Source organism: Bombina bombina, chromosome 3 (genome assembly GCF_027579735.1).
Source record: "Bombina bombina isolate aBomBom1 chromosome 3, aBomBom1.pri, whole genome shotgun sequence".
In the NCBI taxonomy this organism is placed as follows: domain Eukaryota; kingdom Metazoa; phylum Chordata; class Amphibia; order Anura; family Bombinatoridae; genus Bombina; species Bombina bombina.
In genome coordinates, this window is record NC_069501.1 from 698,816,075 (window position 1) to 698,836,456 (window position 20,382).

Consider the following 20,382-nt stretch of genomic DNA (forward strand, 5'->3'; position numbering starts at 1 on the left):
ATCTTGTCTCCGTTTTTAAGTTCACAGACCTTTGCTGATCTAGTGGTACATGGGATGTTCCCTCCGTTATGGGTGTCTAATGCAAGGGAAATGTGTTATTGAGAAAGCTGTCTCTCAGTGAAGGTGGGGTGGAGGAGGTGACAGGTGAGGGAACAAATGTGTTTTTTTTGTTTTTTTTTTCTTGTCTTGTCTTGTTTGTCGTGGGTGGTGTTGTTTTGTTGTGTTCTGTTTTTTCTTACATCATTACTCATATCTTGGCTTAATAGAAGGTAACAGTAGGGCCTCAATAGGGGTTTGTTATGTATGTATTTACGTAGGCTAAGAAAAATCTTGGTATTTTATTTTTTTTTTGTATTTTCTTGCCTCTGTTAATAGGTAAAATTTAAGGTAATTGTAACCTCAATTGCTTGGCTTGTTGTGCTAATGCCAAGGTCTATGCTATTTTCTTTTTTCTATTACCTGATTTTGGTAATAGTTTATTGTATTTTTATTTTATGTGCTTAAAAATCTTCAATAAAAAAAGAATTTTTTTTAAAAAAAGAAGGGTCTTTTCATATGCAAAAGAAGGGGTAGGGGGAGTGTATTATTTCCCACTTGCAGTGGGCTTTTCAACTACCTTTTCAAAAGAGCTAAACTAAAAGCTTCTAAGTAAGTTTTTAAACCGTTTTATACTAGATTTTTATATCAGTATCTGTGCATCTTATTCTTTATAGTAGTATCTATTACATGCAGTTATATGAAAATGAGTGTATACTGTCCCTTTAACCAGAGGTGTTATATTGAAATCATTGTCAAATATATATATATTGTGTGCATATATTTCTGGCTCCTACATTTTTGGGCCGACCCCCACATTTTGATCAAATTTGTCTTGACATTTGTGCAAACAGAAAGAGCTGTTGCACATTTGTATACAGGGAGTGCAGAATTATTAGGCAAGTTGTATTTTTGAGGATTAATTTTATTATTGAACAACAACCATGTTCTCAATGAACCCAAAAAACTCATTAATATCAAAGCTGAATAGTTTTGGAAGTAGTTTTTAGTTTGTTTTTAGTTATAGCTATTTTAGGGGGATATCTGTGTGTGCAGGTGACTATTACTGTGCATAATTATTAGGCAACTTAACAAAAAACAAATATATACCCATTTCAATTATTTATTTTTACCAGTGAAACCAATATAACATCTCAACATTCACAAATATACATTTCTGACATTCAAAAACAAAACAAAAACAAATCAGTGACCAATATAGCCACCTTTCTTTGCAAGAACACTCAAAAACCTGCCATCCATGGATTCTGTCAGTGTTTTGATCTGTTCACCATCAACATTGCGTGCAGCAGCAACCACAGCCTCCCAGACACTGTTCAGAGAGGTGTACTGTTTTCCCTCCTTGTAAATCTCACATTTGATGATGGACCACAGGTTCTCAATGGGGTTCAGATCAGGTGAACAAGGAGGCCATGTCATTAGATTTTCTTCTTTGCCAGCCACGCTGTGGAGTACTTGGACACGTGTGATGGAGCATTGTCCTGCATGAAAATCATGTTTTTCTTGAAGGATGCAGACTTCTTCCTGTACCACTGCTTGAAGAAGGTGTCTTCCAGAAACTGGCAGTAGGACTGGGAGTTGAGCTTGACTCCATCCTCAACCCGAAAAGGCCCCACAAGCTCATCTTTGATGATACCAGCCCAAACCAGTACTCCACCTCCACCTTGCTGGCGTCTGAGTCGGACTGGAGCTCTCTGCCCTTTACCAATCCAGCCACGGGCCCATCCATCTGGCCCATCAAGACTCACTCTCATTTCATCAGTCCATAAAACCTTAGAAAAATCAGTCTTGAGATATTTCTTGGCCCAGTCTTGACGTTTCAGCTTGTGTGTCTTGTTCAGTGGTGGTCGTCTTTCAGCCTTTCTTACCTTGGCCATGTCTCTGAGTATTGCACACCTTGTGCTTTTGGGCACTGCAGTGATGTTGCAGCTCTGAAATATGGCCAAACTGGTGGCAAGTGGAATCTTGGCAGCTGCACGCTTGACTTTTCTCAGTTCATGGGCAGTTATTTTGCGCCTTGGTTTTTCCACACGCTTCTTGCGACCCTGTTGACTATTTTGAATGAAACGCTTGATTGTTCGATGATCACGCTTCAGAAGCTTTGCAATTTTAAGAGTGCTGCATCCCTCTGCAAGATATCTCACTATTTTTTACTTTTCTGAGCCTGTCAAGTCCTTCTTTTGACCCATTTTGCCAAAGGAAAGGAAGTTGCCTAATAATTATGCACACCTGATATAGGGTGTTGATGTCATTAGACCACACCCCTTCTCATTACAGAGATGCACATCACCTAATATGCTTAATTGGTAGTAGGCTTTCGAGCCTATACAGCTTGGAGTAAGACAACATGCATAAAGAGGATGATGTGGTCAAAATACTCATTTGCCTAATAATTCTGCACTCCCTGTACATTTCTATATCTTATTATTAAGCAATATGTCATTCAAGGGGAAGTTTGAACCATTTACACTTCTCTTTTACTCATTAGTGATTACAGATTTTTTTCTTCTTGTTTTCATAGCATTGAAGATCGTAGATATCCGATTGCCAATGGCTGATATGAAATCCTATGCTACTACACGGACAGTTATTCCCTGCAGTTTCACCACAGATAACCCTGACCAGAAGCCACAACATCTGATTCTGGAATGGGGGCTTGTCCCAGAATACAGTAACGTCTACGTTCCTATTCTGAGACTAAATGGTAACAAACTGGAGGAAATGAATACTATGAATAAAAGGGCTGGTATTTTCAAGTCTCTGCTTCCCAGTGGGAATTGTTCACTGGCCATAAACCGCACCGAACTCAGAGACGCAGGCATCTATGTGGTCCATCTGACTGTTGATGGGGAGCCTTATAATCAGTCCCAAAAAATCACTGTCAAAGTTTATAAAGAAGGTGAGTTCTAGTAGAGTTAATTATGTATGTGACTTACTAGTAGTCAATATTTGTCTGATATGAAAAGGGGGATGTTAATATTGTTTTCCAGTTTTACCCTATGTCACTAGATCGATTTTCTGACGGAAAATGTATCTTAAAATAATGAGAAAATCAATATGAGCTATATTTTTGTTTATGTTTAACATGAATATTTGTAAAACAAATCTATAAAGCAAGGCAAGAGATTTCTCTCTTAGTATCCTTAGCATTAAAGGGAGACTGAATCCAAATTTGTTCTTTTGTGATTCAGATAGAGCATGCAATTTCAAGCAACTTTCTAATTTACTCCTATTATCAAATTGTCTTCATTCTCTTGGTATCTTTATTTGAAATGCAATAATGTAAGTTTAGATGCCGGTCCATTTTTGGTGAAGAAACTGGGTTGTTCTTGCTGATTGGTGGATAAATTCCATGCTTCTGAACCAAAAAAGAAAGCAAGAGAATGAAGAAAAATTGATAATAGGTGTAAATTAGAAAGTTGCTTAAAATTGCATGCTCTATCTGAATCACAAAAGAAAAAAATTGGGTTCAGTGTCCCTTTAAGCAACATATGTTCTGCAACTATATCTAAAAAATTTTCATTATTTAAAAGTTAAAATAACAAGAAAATTTGACGTTGGTAGAACCATAGTAAAAATATCTATTATATACAATAACAACTTGCACACTATAGTGGCCCATTTTTAAGTGTTACTTATTGTCTGAAAGCTGCATCACACTCCTTGAGATTAAAGTGCTTTATTTTTACTGACATTTAACTTCAAATGACTAGTTATGCCAATAAAATATTAGGTGGATGGATCTCTAGCAGATATAAGGGGTATACAGCATTGTTCCCACCTTTACTTAGATTGTTCTTTTGGTAGGTCCTGCTAAAACTGTTCACTTTAACAAAATGTACTTGCATGGAACAAGAAAAGTAGAGCGATTGAAATTCAGCTCGCCTTTCAGGTTAAGAATGCACTTAGAAACTATTACAATGAAAGATCAACTAGTAATTGGAGTAAATATCTTGAGGCTAAAAATAAGCGGGAGGTTTATCTTAAGAAGAGATCTCAATATGAAGATCTCAAATTGAATCTTAAATTTAAAGGCTTTCATGGTATCTCTGCGAAACATCTAGCTAACTTAACTAGAAATAGGAAAAGCAAAAATTATATTACGGCTATCAAAGACGGTAAAGATAGATTCACAGACCCTGAAAAGATCAGAAAGGTTTTTCATAATTTCTATCAAAAACTCTATAATAAAACAGAATGTCGTAAATCTTGAAAAAAAAATTTTCTCAGATCATACTTCCTCAAATTCCTAAAGAATGTCTAAAAAACTTAAATGCACATATCACAGGAGAAGAAATCATCAAGGCTATTGAGAAAGCAAAATTAAATAAAGCTGCAGGGCCAGACTTCTTACCAGCTGAATTTTACAAATTACTATCTCAAGAAATTAACTTTACCCTGGGAAGGCTCTATAATGAGTATTTCTCTTCCAGCAACATGATGTCTAATATTTTCACAGCAGCCAATGTTACCCTAATACCGAAAAAAGATAGGGGAAAAGAGGACCCTGCCTCGTATAGGCCAATTTCTATTCTTAATGTAGACTATAAAATTCTAACTTCCATTATTGCTGATAGATTGGCGAATGGTTTACATGACATTATCCACCCAGATCAGACAGGCTTCATTAAAGGAAGGAATTCGGCTAAAAATATTCGCAAAGTAGTGATGCTGTTGGATTATTTCTGGAATAGAGATGAATTAAAGAAAGATAAATACGCTGATCTGGCCCTTCTTACAGTAGATGCAGAAAAAGCCTTCACATGGCAGTATCTATTTACTGTTTCAGAAAGATTTGGTTTTCAAGGGCAATTTCTCTATTTTATCCATAAAATATATTGGATGCCGGTCTCTTACTTATTGATTAATGGCATTTATCTCCCAAGATAACTCTTGGTAGGGGAACAAGGCAAGGGTGCCCTCTGTCTCCCTTGTTGTTTGATATGGCGTTAGAGCCTTTGGCCATATGGCTAAGACAAAACATAAGCGGAATCTCAATCGGCTCACAAAAATTAAAAACGCTTTTGTATGCTGATGACATGTTACTCTTCTTAGATACCACAGCGTACCATATACCTTTAGTTATGCAAATCTTTGCTGAATTCAGCTCATTCTTGGGGTATAAAATTAATTTTGATAAAAGCGAGTTACTTTGGATTCATAAATCAAAAACAAGTTGTTCAAATCATCCCTTTAAAGTCGTTGATCACTTTAAATATTTGGGGATAATCTTACATAGAAACCCCCAAAGATGGTACGAGCTGAATTTTGTATCCCTACTTAACAAGATAAAAATCAACCTGGAGGTGTGGGCCTCTTTTCCCCTATCTATAACAGCACGTGTTAATATAATAAAAACTATTGTGTTTCCCCAAATTTTGTACCCACTACAAAATCTTCCATTGTTCCTCTTAAAAGCGGATCTTAGAAAAGTTGAGCAATATGTATCTAAATTTATCTGGGACAACAAGAAATCACGCATATCTTTGGTGAAGCTGACGCAAAAAAAATATTTTGCGGGCTTAGCTCTTCCTAGTTTAAAAATATATAATATTGCTACGTTAGTTAAATTTGCCCTTGATTGGATTTCTGATTCCAATAATTTTGCTACTATTGAACTAGAGACTCAATGCATTTTTCCCTTCTCATTAAAAGCTATCTTACATAAGAGAATCAAACAGCTATCTCCTAAGATTGCAAAGTTTTCTTCTATCAAAAATATAATTATAGCCTGGCATAAATTTTGCAAGGAATTTGAAATAGATCCGCACTTTTCTAAATATCTGCCCATAAGAGGTAACCCTGAGTTCGTGCCTGGAATACAACATGGGGTTTTTAAAAAGTGGGAAGAGAACGGGCTGTGAAGGGTTTTAGCAGACTCAGGGCAATTGTATCCATCAGGTATTGTTTTTCCACAATTTAATTTAGCAAGGAATAATCTATTTGCGTATTTTCAAATTAGGCATTTTGTGCAGAAGTCACAGCTCGGGGGGGATTGGCTGTCTGAGTGGGTCGAGATTGACACATGTATTGATAAATTTTCAAGTGACAAAACCTCAATTTCGCTTATATATGATATAATGTTAGCTAAACAAGGGGCACTAGGAGTAGAGAAAATATGTAAAAATTGGGAGAATACTTTTTCTAACTTAAATCCGGAAATGGTTGTTCAAGGTTTTGTAGCAGTATATAAATGTATTCTTCCCATTCCTATAAAAGAGTCTCACTTGAAACTAGTTAATAAATACTATTTACCTCCGTCCAGAATGGCACATTATTACCCTGCTCAATCTTTTTTGTGCCCAAGGTGTTCCTACAGCAATGCTAACCTAATACATATGTTATGGTCATGTCCCAAGACAAAGCAATACTGGCTAAAAATACAGTACTGGGTTAATTGGTCCTTCAACTTAGTCAGCCATTTTACTCCTGAGCTGGTATTTTTTCTTAGAATAGAGGACCAAATAAAACATGTTTTTTTAGACTCCTTTAGAGCTATTATTGTTATAGCTAGGTTCCTCTTATTCAAGAATTGGCGTCTGCATAAGGCCCCCCTTTTTCTCTTGTTCTTAAAGAGATACAGTCCCAGATATTGTTTGAAGCTTTTCATACTCAGCTCTCTACTGAAAAACATATAAGTAAATTTATCCATAGATGGCTGCCAATTATTATTTCCTACCCTTTGTCAGTTCAGAAAAAATATCTTGTCTCCGTTTTTAAGTTCACAGACCTTTGCTGATCTAGTGGTACATGGGATGTTCCCTCCTTTATGGGTGTCTAATGCAAGGGAAATGTGTTATTGAGAAAGCTGTCTCTCAGTGAAGGTGGGGGTGGAGGAGGTGACAGGTGAGGGAGCAAATGTTTTTTTTTGTTTTTTTTTTCTTGTCTTGTCTTGTTTGTCGTGGGTGGTGTTGTTTTGTTGTGTTCTGTTTTTTCTTACATCATTACTCATATCTTGGCTTAATAGAAGGTAACAGTAGGGCCTCAATAGGGGTTTGTTATGTATGTATTTACGTAGGCTAAGAAAAATCTTGGTATTTTTTTTTTATTATCTTTTTTGTTTTTTTTGTATTTTCTTGCCTCTGTTAATAGGTAAAATTTAAGGTAATTGTAACCTCAATTGCTTGGCTTGTTGTGCTAATGCCAAGGTCTATGCTATTTTCTTTTTTCTATTACCTGATTTTGGTAATAGTTTATTGTATTTTTATTTTATGTGCTTAAAAATCTTCAATAAAAAAAGAAATTTTTTAAAAAAAAGAAGGGTCTTTTCATATGCAAAAGAAGGGGTAGGGGGAGTGTATTATTTCCCACTTGCAGTGGGCTTTTCAACTACCTTTTCAAAAGAGCTAAACTAAAAGCTTCTAAGTAAGTTTTTAAACCGTTTTATACTAGATTTTTATATCAGTATCTGTGCATCTTATTCTTTATAGTAGTATCTATTACATGCAGTTATATGAAAATGAGTGTATACTGTCCCTTTAACCAGTGGTGTTATATTGAAATCATTGTCAAATATATATATATTGTGTGCATATATTTCTGGCTCCTACATTTTTGGGCCGACCCCCACATTTTGATCAAATTTGTCTTGACATTTGTGCAAACAGAAAGAGCTGTTGCACATTTGTATACAGGGAGTGCAGAATTATTAGGCAAGTTGTATTTTTGAGGATTAATTTTATTATTGAACAACAACCATGTTCTCAATGAACCCAAAAAACTCATTAATATCAAAGCTGAATAGTTTTGGAAGTAGTTTTTAGTTTGTTTTTAGTTATAGCTATTTTAGGGGGATATCTGTGTGTGCAGGTGACTATTACTGTGCATAATTATTAGGCAACTTAACAAAAAACAAATATATACCCATTTCAATTATTTATTTTTACCAGTGAAACCAATATAACATCTCAACATTCACAAATATACATTTCTGACATTCAAAAACAAAACAAAAACAAATCAGTGACCAATATAGCCACCTTTCTTTGCAAGGACACTCAAAAACCTGCCATCCATGGATTCTGTCAGTGTTTTGATCTGTTCACCATCAACATTGCGTGCAGCAGCAACCACAGCCTCCCAGACACTGTTCAGAGAGGTGTACTGTTTTCCCTCCTTGTAAATCTCACATTTGATGATGGACCACAGGTTCTCAATGGGGTTCAGATCAGGTGAACAAGGAGGCCATGTCATTAGATTTTCTTCTTTGCCAGCCACGCTGTGGAGTACTTGGAGCATTGTCCTTCATGAAAATCATGTTTTTCTTGAAGGATGCAGACTTCTTCCTGTACCACTGCTTGAAGAAGGTGTCTTCCAGAAACTGGCAGTAGGACTGGGAGTTGAGCTTGACTCCATCCTCAACCCGAAAAGGCCCCACAAGCTCATCTTTGATGATACCAGCCCAAACCAGTACTCCACCTCCACCTTGCTCTCTGCCCTTTACCAATCCAGCCACGGGCCCATCCATCTGGCCCATCAAGACTCACTCTCATTTCATCAGTCCATAAAACCTTAGAAAAATCAGTCTTGAGATATTTCTTGGCCCAGTCTTGACGTTTCAGCTTGTGTGTCTTGTTCAGTGGTGGTCGTCTTTCAGCCTTTCTTACCTTGGCCATGTCTCTGAGTATTGCACACCTTGTGCTTTTGGGCACTGCAGTGATGTTGCAGCTCTGAAATATGGCCAAACTGGTGGCAAGTGGAATCTTGGCAGCTGCACGCTTGACTTTTCTCAGTTCATGGGCAGTTATTTTGCGCCTTGGTTTTTCCACACGCTTCTTGCGACCCTGTTGACTATTTTGAATGAAACGCTTGATTGTTCGATGATCACGCTTCAGAAGCTTTGCAATTTTAAGAGTGCTGCATCCCTCTGCAAGATATCTCACTATTTTTGACTTTTCTGAGCCTGTCAAGTCCTTCTTTTGACCCATTTTGCCAAAGGAAAGGAAGTTGCCTAATAATTATGCACACCTGATATAGGGTGTTGATGTCATTAGACCACACCCCTTCTCATTACAGAGATGCACATCACCTAATATGCTTAATTGGTAGTAGGCTTTCGAGCCTATACAGCTTGGAGTAAGACAACATGCATAAAGAGGATGATGTGGTCAAAATACTCATTTGCCTAATAATTCTGCACTCCCTGTACATTTCTATATCTTATTATTAAGCAATATGTCATTCAAGGGGAAGTTTGAACCATTTACACTTCTCTTTTACTCATTAGTGATTACAGATTTTTTTCTTCTTGTTTTCATAGCATTGAAGATCGTAGATATCCGATTGCCAATGGCTGATATGAAATCCTATGCTACTACACGGACAGTTATTCCCTGCAGTTTCACCACAGATAACCCTGACCAGAAGCCACAACATCTGATTCTGGAATGGGGGCTTGTCCCAGAATACAGTAACGTCTACGTTCCTATTCTGAGACTAAATGGTAACAAACTGGAGGAAATGAATACTATGAATAAAAGGGCTGGTATTTTCAAGTCTCTGCTTCCCAGTGGGAATTGTTCACTGGCCATAAACCGCACCGAACTAAGAGATGCAGGCATCTATGTGGTCCATCTGACTGTTGATGGGGAGCCTTATAATCAGTCCCAAAAAATCACTGTCAAAGTTTATAAAGAAGGTGAGTTCTAGTAGAGTTAATTATGTATGTGACTTACTAGTAGTCAATATTTGTCTGATATGAAAAGGGGGATGTTAATATTGTTTTCCAGTTTTACCCTATGTCACTAGATCGATTTTCTGACGGAAAATGTATCTTAAAATAATGAGAAAATCAATATGAGCTATATTTTTGTTTATGTTTAACATGAATATTTGTAAAACAAATCTATAAAGCAAGGCAAGAGATTTCTCTCTTAGTATCCTTAGCATTAAAGGGACACTGAATCCAAATTTGTTCTTTTGTGATTCAGATAGAGCATGCAATTTCAAGCAACTTTCTAATTTACTCCTATTATCAAATTGTCTTCATTCTCTTGGTATCTTTATTTGAAATGCAATAATGTAAGTTTAGATGCCGGTCCATTTTTGGTGAAGAAACTGGGTTGTTCTTGCTGATTGGTGGATAAATTCCATGCTTCTGAACCAAAAAAGAAAGCAAGAGAATGAAGAAAAATTGATAATAGGTGTAAATTAGAAAGTTGCTTAAAATTGCATGCTCTATCTGAATCACGAAAGAAAAAAATTGGGTTCAATGTCCCTTTAAGCAACATATGTTCTGCAACTATATCTAAAAAAATTTCATTATTTAAAAGTTAAAATAACAAGAAAATTTGACGTTGGTAGAACCATAGTAAAAATATCTATTATATACAATAACAACTTGCACACTATAGTGGCCCATTTTTAAGTGTTACTTATTGTCTGAAAGCTGCATCACACTCCTTGAGATTAAAGTGCTTTATTTTTACTGACATTTAACTTCAAATGACTAGTTATGCCAATAAAATATTAGGTGGATGGATCTCTAGCAGATAAAAGGGGTATACAGCATTGTTCCCACCTTTACTTAGATTGTTCTTTTGGTAGGTCCTGTTAAAACTGTTCACTTTAACAAAATGTACTTGTGTATTAGCAATAAAATAATAATAACAAAACCATTAATAACATTTATCATTGTCTTGTATGTGATTTTTTTCAGATCTTGATGTCATAAGACTGTACCAGAAGTACTTGCAGTTAAAAGACAGCGGACTCTTATACATCATACTAATAGCAGTGGGAGTGGTTCTCCTCTTGCTGTTAGGCGGATGTTTGGCCGGATTACACTTTCGGTAAGTTATTTTTTTATATATAATTTAACAATCTAACTGAAAACCAATAAACAAGATTATTTTAAATCTGATATTAATAGACACGTAGGATTTAAATATGTTTACTGTATAGGTTGTCTCTTAATATTATCATCATCCAGCAGTAAATTATTTTATTACCCTAAAATTACTAAGTTATAGTGCAAATCAGAAATGTGTAATACTGTGTATCAGAAAGTGATCAGACCCCTTCATTCTTCCACATTTTGTTATGTTGCCGCATTATGCTAAAATGGTTTAAATTATTTTTCCTACATCAATTTACACTCTATACCCCATAATGACAAAGCAAAAACAGATGTTTGCTAACTTTCTGACTGCACTGTAAGTAGTTTACTAAAAACTAGAGTCTTGAAACTATTGATAGACAACCAAAACAATGGCCACAAATATAACTGAAGTGTTTTCAAAATGAATGTACCACAAAACTCAGGGCCTCATTTGTTAGACCAGTGTTTTTCAACCAGTGTGCCGTGGCACACTAGTGTGCCGTGAGAGATCCTCAGGTGTGCCACGGCAGACTGACAACAGTGTGACATATTTTTTAAACTTTGCTTGTTTTTTACTCCCAGTGCAGGGGTAGTTTGTAGGAGGCATGGCATAACAGCACAATACATACAGTATGTGTGTGTTTGTGTGTATGTGTATATATATGCTGTATTAGGCTACAATGTGCGATTTTTTAAAAATTTTGGGATGGTGGTGTGCCACAGGATTTTTTAATGTAAAAAAGTGTGCCACGGCAAAAAAAAGGTTAAAAATCACTGTGTTAGACTGTCAACTGCTGGTTTCTTGACAGTCTTATGTTTAAATCTGCACATGGCTCATGCATGAAAGTTGTCATCCAAATTAAAACTATGCGAATGCTCATTATTCACATTAGATCACTCACAACCTATTTTTCAAATGTATCATTAATTCAAGCAACACGTTTATATCTGTGTCTATAACAGTAAGTACGCTAGATGTTAGGTGGTTGACATGATAAAATAGGGGGCCCAGCAAACGTCTGGAATAGAGAGATTATTTAAGAGCAGACAGGGTAATATGTGCTACATATAACTTACTTTGCAAATGTGTGGATCATAACAGCTCTATGATAAAGGTTATGTTCCAATTAGGGATGGGCGAATGTTTCTAAAAATTCGAAATTTAAAACAAATTTTGATACATTCGTTTGTTCTAATCAAATTTCGAATGTTTATATAACATTCTATTTTCGTTTTTGAATTTTTCAATAAAATTCGAAAATATTCGTTCGAATAATAGAATGTTTAGCTATGTATTCATTCAATTTCGAAATGTAATATTCGAATTGGAATGTGACATTCGAATTTGAAATAGTATTTCTAGTCTACAACTGTGTTTAATAAATGTAATATTCGAATTTGAAATAGAATTTCTAGTCTAATACTGTGTTTTAAATGTGATATTCGATTCAAATATGATATTCGATTCGAATGTGACATTCGAATTCGAAATAGTATTTCTAGTCTAATACTGTGTTTTATAAATGTAATATTCGAATTTGAATGTGACATTCGATTCGAATGTGATATTTGATTCGAAATAGTGTTACTAGTCTACAATTGTGTTTTATAAATGTAATATTCGAATTCGAATGTGATATTCGAATGTAACATTTGAATTGAAATGTGACATTCAAATTCTAATGTGACATTCGAATTCAAATGTGATATTCGAAAACTGTAAATAACATTCGAAAATCGAATTTTTAAGAATATTTGTTCTTATCAACATTCTATTATGTAAATCGAATTTCTACAATAACATTCGAATTCGGATATAAACATATTCGCCCATCCCTAGTTCCAATGTATATAAAAAAAATAGGACGTACAGGAGAGTATATAATTATTAGTATTAATTTATATTCTCTGTTTCTTGGTATAAAATAGGTTAATACTGATACTGAAATAAAACTTTTCTTGTGTTACAAGATGGTTTAAATAAGATTATCACATTTATTTATCAATGATACTGAATAGAAGTAAAAGCAAGTGAAGAATGTTTCATGTAAATTACATATAAGTAATTGTGTGATTTGTATTTTCTCTGCAGTGGCCAATATTATAAATTGCTGTCAGAAAAAGACAGTATTGTAAGAATGGAAGAAGGGTCATTAAGTGAAAATGAACCAGAAGGTGACCTCACATCTGATGAGAGCTCGGATTAACTTCCATCTCCACAGGAAGACACTGTGGCCCCCCTAGTGTATCTGAAACATTATGGGATACCTGCAAGCTTTGGGGGTTTATATTTATTTAATAATGATGAATTGAATAAAAGAATTAAAAAATCAGCAATGTCTTCTTCACTTAATTTATTTTCATTTACTTTAATGGTAACTTGTATGTGTCTGCGATGCAAAAGGTGCGTCCTTTATTTTTTCACACCCCTCTTTATATATGTCAATTTTCTATCATAAATAATATATATCATATGATACAATTTTCAATCTTCTTCTTTCCTTTATTTAAATGTATTTTGGCCTTAAACTATGGCTGCTTTTAAGATGTGCTGAGCACTTTAAAATGACAAATTCAATAACTGTGTTTATCTTTGTACAGACTTTTTAATTACATCTCCATCTCCAATACCCTCCAAATATCTTAATTAATTCATTACTATAACTTATTAATTGTAAATAGGTGTAAACATGTATCCATGCATTTATGTTAAACGTATTCTAATATTTCATTTGGAATATTAAGCATCCGATCTTCATTTTACACCATGTTTTAAAACTACTTGACGTTAATCCTTCAAGGAAATCTGTATTGCTATTATTGTTAAAAAGGGAGACACATTATAATTTATTTCTAACTTTTCAAGCACGAATATTGATAAATGAGGTCGTACCATTCATAAATCTTGACTGATATTTATGGGTAAAATATTCCAAAATCTCCTAGAAATTATATTAGTGAAGATTTTATACTCAGAGATAAAAAGGGATATTGGTCGATATGAATCCATAACTGAAGAATTAACTGAAGAATTATCATGATTATTAATAAAACACCAGTACCGGGGGCGGAGCCTACACTCAATGCGGCTAGACGTGTCTTCATGAAGCTCTCTGAGCCAGACTCTATTTTTAAGAGTTTTTCACAGTGATTTTGGATATTTCCTAGTCTGAGGTATCTACATAATACTGCCAACTGCTATACTCTAAGAGTGGAAACTTTGACAGAAGTTCTGCCTATGTTTGTTGGGGCAGCTACGTGACGAACTTCTTCTCTAGTCTATCAGCCATTTTAACAGACTTCTGCATCCACGCAGTTAGCTCAGTTATAGAAGAAGTCCCTGCAAGGGATCTCGAACGTAGGTCTGGGGCTGCCGTGACATTACCCCCCCCCCCGAATTCCGGGGTTACGATATCCTAGATTAGGATACTAACTGTCCTCTAACTAGCCAGAGCTGGCACCATTTATACTTATATGTACCATGGAGAGAGCTCTAGAAGAGGCACTGCTAGCGCTGCTAGATGACCACTACCAGAAACTCCACAAGCTACTTGATAATTGTTTCAGCATGACAACAAGACCCGGAGAGAACTCTGAGGTGATAGCGGAACCTACCTCTCCTCCCGGAGCGCTAACTGTAATGGCGGCCGAAGTGTTATGTATAGAGGGAGCACGCACTTCTTTCACTCTTAGCCCTGCACCGGACACTGCTATAGAGGAGGCGCTGGTACTCTTAGACGGCAGAGAGGACAACACGGTTTGTTCCGTGGAACCCCCACGGTTTACACTTACCAACCAGCCTCCAATCATACCTTGGGCAGCTGATATACCAGGTATGTCTCCGTTCACCAGTAATGATGTTTGGGCAGCAACCACGGATGATTCTCCGGAGAGACGTATATGGGACATGGGTCCTATTACTTCTGGATGGGTCGCGGTTACCTGGGTCATTCCTCCTACTGATTGGGCTGAGACCGCCGACTTCCCAGATACTTCCACCATTGACGCCATGAGTTTCAGGAGTGCAGGCCGCACACATCAAAGCAGTATGTGGGCCTGGATGACTCTGTATTTAAGTCTGCGCATATTGGGCTACATCTTCCCTGCAGAGAGGCAAGGTATGGGCTGAGTTGGCTCTGGGCCTGGGACTAATGCTCAAGTTTGGTCCACCAGGATATCGACTTCAGGACAATAGTTATTTGAGGTTTGGTTGCTATTTGACAGCTGCTAATCCCCTCAATAGACATATTACTATAAGATCTGTTTTTGTATAGCCATTATCTGACTAAATTTACTCATACCTCACATTTGCATAAGTTAACCCCTGCACACATTACCTCCTATATTACTACAACGCCCTATGAAGTATATGTGTCCAGCAGGCTTTGATCTACCTAAGTTAGTTGGGAAATCTGTTTATATTGAGTCAAGCTGGAGGGATATCTTACACCTAAGTTACTAATCGCATGTTCAAGGTTCATAAATGTACTGTTAACTGTATGTAGAGAGAATCCTACTTGTGTCCCTAGCTGATGTTATACCAATAGAGTTACATAAATTAAATTTGCTATCAATCTTGCTTGATCCTCGCCCCTACCTCTGCTACATACTGTTTGTCACTCTTTCTGGGGCCATCAGGCTTATTCATACTGGTTGTTTAGCCTCTTACTTGTGAACACCTAAACTTTTCACAGGATTTAGCAGCTCAAGCACCCAGGCTAAAAATATTCCAGAGGTGATTTGTATCTTGGTGCAATAATATTTCTATTTCCTAATGTTTAACCACATGCTTATACTCACCATGCATATACCTATGTTATTGACACTTCCCTGTTCTATGGCAGTCAGTTAAGTTTTTTTTTTTTTTTGTGTGTATGTAAACTGTTTTTGGTGTGCCTACAGAGTCAATAGGTTTGTCTGTACATGAATATATACATCTGAATTTCCTAACCTACAAAAGAGTGGGACAGAAACTCTTCAAATAATATGCATCAAGGTACCTAACTTATTGCCAGGTTCTCAACGCTTACTTTAAGGGAATTATATTTGGGCATAAGGACTTGACTCTAACTTGACTCTAAATGCTCTCAGGAGGCATTTATTAACTTGACTATGGGAAGCTTAACTTTTCTTCCTAAAATATTGCACACTGTTAACTACTGTTGGGTTAGCATGCCTTATTATACTCTCCCATCCCCGCCCTCCTGAACAGACTAACTAGTTTAAATATTTATATTTACTACACCCTGGAATAAAAGAGACCCACATTTCCAAAGTGCTATAGTGCTCCAAAGACATCTATACTACCCAAACTTATAGCAAGCTGTCCTTTTACATTCTATATTTTGCTCCTATGATACACGGGTTGCCCTCCATATACTATTGTAATCACTTTATCACTAAAATACTTGCACCTGTTCAAAAGTTTGTTTGATAGATCCCTATAGTTAACAAGTTGCTCTACGGGCTCAGCTTATGCTACATAATGTTGATTAACTTTCATTCTGCATTATATTTATACTCTCCCATCCCCGCCCTCCTGAACAGACTCACTAGTTTAAATATTTATATTTACTACACCCTGGAATAACAGAGACCCACATTTCCAATGAGCTATAGTGCTCCAAAGACATCTATACTACCCAAACTTATAGCAAGCTGTCCTTTTACATTCTATATTTCGCTCCTATGATACACGGGTTGCCCTCCATATACTATTGTAATCACTTTATCACTAAAATACTTGCACCTGTTCAAAAGTTTGTTTGATAGATCCCTATAGTTAGCAAGTTGCTCTACGTGCTCAGCTTGTGCTACATAATGTTGATTAACTTTCATTCTGCATTATATTTTGGGTCCAAAAGTGGCCCAGTTTGTTTGTTATTTTATTTTCTCCCCAAAGTCCCCCAGTTTATCATAAACTTATTCTAGGGGGTCCAAGAGAGGCCTCTATATATCTTAGGGGGGTATTATTCCATCTAATGTCTCATTACATTATAAGGGGAAACGCCTTAATAGAAAATATGAGGTTCACATTTTTTACTTGTTTTCTTAGGCATTATCTGTATAACTGATTTGACATATTATCTGGGCTCCACGTCTATGTTAGTATTTTTTGTTACTTTATATGTTTGGAATTATGAGATATACTATTGCCTGTTATATATGTTTAATAACCTCAATAAAAAATGATTTAAAAAAAAAAAAAAAACCACCAGTACCAACAAGTAAAAAAAATAATATTACATTTACATAAAAATGAATAAAAATGAACACATGCACTACATCAAGATCACAAAATGACAACTGTGATTGATGTAATTAATTTCATAACTTTTTATTAAGTATGGGCAAATTTTGATATTTGGATGTTTGTTTGTCAAACAAATGCTGAATATGGCCACAGGTAGTGACATTAGGTTATTGTCTGCACCGGAAATATTAGTGTTAAAGTGCAACACACATAGATCTGTGCAAATCCAGACTGTTTTCTATATAGCTGTTATTAGAGCACAAACTCTTACCTGGTACCAGCTACTGCTCCGTCATTCTTCCCAAGAGGCTCATCCAGCTCTACCCCACACCATTCTCCTTTTGCAAAATCAGTCTCTCCTACATAGCGAACCACTCCTGTCTTTGTTCCTCCAACCTGTGAGTCAGAAATGGCTGATAATTAGGGTGAGACATATTCTGAAACAATATGGAAGACATGATGGTATTTTCAGTTTGCCAGACCCTCTATATACTGTGCAGTGATTGCTCAGATCAGTGGAGGAGCTCATTTACTTTGGGCCTCTCTCTAGCCAAAGCAAAGGAAACCAGGTAAAATGGTCAAGATGTTTTCAAGTGGCATATTCATTGACTGCAAAGAATTTGAACATCCAGGACTTTTTTGTGGGGGTACTCAAGAGTACTGAGTACCACCCCCTCTGCCAACTCATAACAGGTAATATTTGTAATCAGCATGTGAATACCATAGTCTTCTTCACAAGAAGGGTCTGCAAAATATATCAAGCATTGTAAAAAACGTTGTCTCTTTACTGTTCTCAAGGTTACTGAGCACAATATATGAATCAATAATCAGTGAGTATCGGAACCTTTTTTCTTACAAAAAAGCACTAACATCCATGCACATTTTCTAATAAAGTGTGTTTTAAAGGGGCAATTTGTAATTACCACAGTTTTCCAACAGTCTTGCAATCATTTAATATACAAGATGAATGTAAAACAATGTGACTGTATTAACACCTTGTTTGCCACTGTTTTTCACCCACCACTTGCCTTACTGGAGCAGACACAGCTAGCTATGGCCATTCTGTAAGCAAAAGTTCCATTGTTTTACAGTTTCTTATCGTAAAATGTCTGCTGAGACCAATTAGGAACAGATATGTGACAGTGTGATATGATAGCAACTTTCAATCATATTAAGGGGCTTAGTAAAGCTGAGGCTGTATGTTACATAAAAAGAAAAAAATCAAGAACAAGGGGTCATGATCTCAAGCTGAAGGGTAGTAGATTCAGGAGTAATTTGCAGAAGAACTTCTTTACAGAAAGGTTGATTGATTTATGGAATAAACGTCCATAAGAGGTAGTAATGGAAAACGCTGTGGGGGACTTTAAGAATGCCTGGGACAAGCATAAGGCTATCCTATGAACTAGATAAGTTTATACTGTTAGGTAATATCAGGAAAACTTGCTGGGCCTATGGTTCTTATCTGCCGCCAAAATCTGTGTTTCTATGTGATAGTCTTGTAAAGTCTGCCTTATGTAAAACTGGCAAACTTTTAATTCTCTTTAAAGGGAGGTTTAAAGTAATGTACTAGATACCCATGATTTTAGAAAAATACTGAATTTTTTTATGGGACCAGGAGAGGTGTTGCTTTGGAATAGTAACCAGTGATGGGGATTTAATGATTTGTGAGTTTGGGATCCTGTAATCTCGATCTGTACATTTAGAAATTACAGTTTTGTGACAATGACACAGCTCATTAATTTCATTGGTAGAAATGGCGCCTTTTACAAAATGAGATACAAAACAATAGTGTTCAGCATTAAAGATTTTCATTTACAAAAAATAAAAATGAAATAAACAGAGATCACTGAAATTCCCAAGAAAATATCCACAGATAAACAATGCAATTTAATTGTGCTAAAAACGTATCTGTATTGTGGGGATATATAAAAACAAGGAGAATGTTAAAAAGTACCAATTAATGGCTCGATTACAAGCGGATCACTATCGTTAGCGCTAGAAGCGTAAACGCGATCGTGAGATCACAGTGTTCTTTACACTCAAATCAGTATGACAATTGGCGCACAGTTCAAATTACCGCAAATTAATTTTTTTTATGGGTAGCATAGAACGGTAATATGCGCTCGTATTACAAGTTGAAAGTAAATGCGATGGCTCAAACGCAATCATATTTACTGCTCAAACTTTTCTGTCAGAATTTATTTATTATTTATTTATGTATTTATATGTTTATATATGTATTTACAGACATATATACACATATAAACACATAAATACATATATATATATATATATATATATATATATATATATATATACATATATAGAAGTGCATTGGAGCCCTTTGCAGTTAAGTAGATGAAAACATGAGAAATCATATTTATGCAATATTCATATTTAATAAAGTGTTATACTGTGTATTTACTGTAAATATTTTACATTCCAATGCTCTGCACATAGTAGAATATGGTCTATGTATTTATAAATAGATATATATATATATATATATATATATATATATATATATGCCTAAATATAGAAGATTCTACAGACTTCTTAAATAAATTAGACACAATTGAGTGGCAAACAACCACACACCCTATATTAGTCACACTTGACGTAAGAAATGTATATACAAGAATTCCCCATCTCGGTGGTATAGAATCTGCTAAAAAAAAAAATCCTTACAAGATGAAAATACATACACAGATCTACAAATTAATTTCATAATATAATTACTAACATTGGTGTTAAATAACAATTACTTTTTATTTGGTGATGTCTTTTACAGACAGAAGAGCGGTACCGCAATGGGTGCTAATATGGCGCCACCATACGCAGGCCTATACATGGGTGTATACGAACAGAAATATGTATACTCCAATGAATTGTTCAAAGGTTTGCTAGCGTATGGTGGCGCTATATAGATGATGTCTTTATGATATGGTTTCTAAATAATGAAACCCTCAATCATTTTCTTTTTCAACTAAATGTTAACACTGAGAATATTGAGTTTACCATGCAAAGTAATGATAAACATATTAACTTTCTGGATGTTATGGTTTATATAGAAGAAGGTATGTTCAAAACAGACATTTTTGTCAAAGAAACTGATAAGAATACCTTGTTATCCTATAATAGCGGCCATCCAGAGAGTACTGTGAAATCTTTACCTAACTCTCAATATATAAGGGTTAAACGAATTGTAAGTGATACAAGCTCTTGCAAAACAAGATTACAGGAAATGAGAAAT

The 20,382-nt window shown here is 35.6% G+C and overlaps 1 protein-coding gene across 3 annotated transcripts in view; it reads right to left on the reverse strand.

Annotated features, from left to right (window-relative positions):
• CLIP2 (CAP-Gly domain containing linker protein 2) overlaps positions 1–20,382 on the reverse strand; it is a 278,140-nt gene that overhangs the window by 81,106 nt on the left and 176,652 nt on the right. For all 3 annotated transcript variants that reach the window (XM_053707490.1, XM_053707489.1, XM_053707491.1), the window contains exon 4: positions 17,401–17,525. In XM_053707490.1, the coding sequence (XP_053563465.1) occupies positions 17,401–17,525 (125 nt within the window). The remainder of the gene's footprint in view (positions 1–17,400; positions 17,526–20,382) is intronic.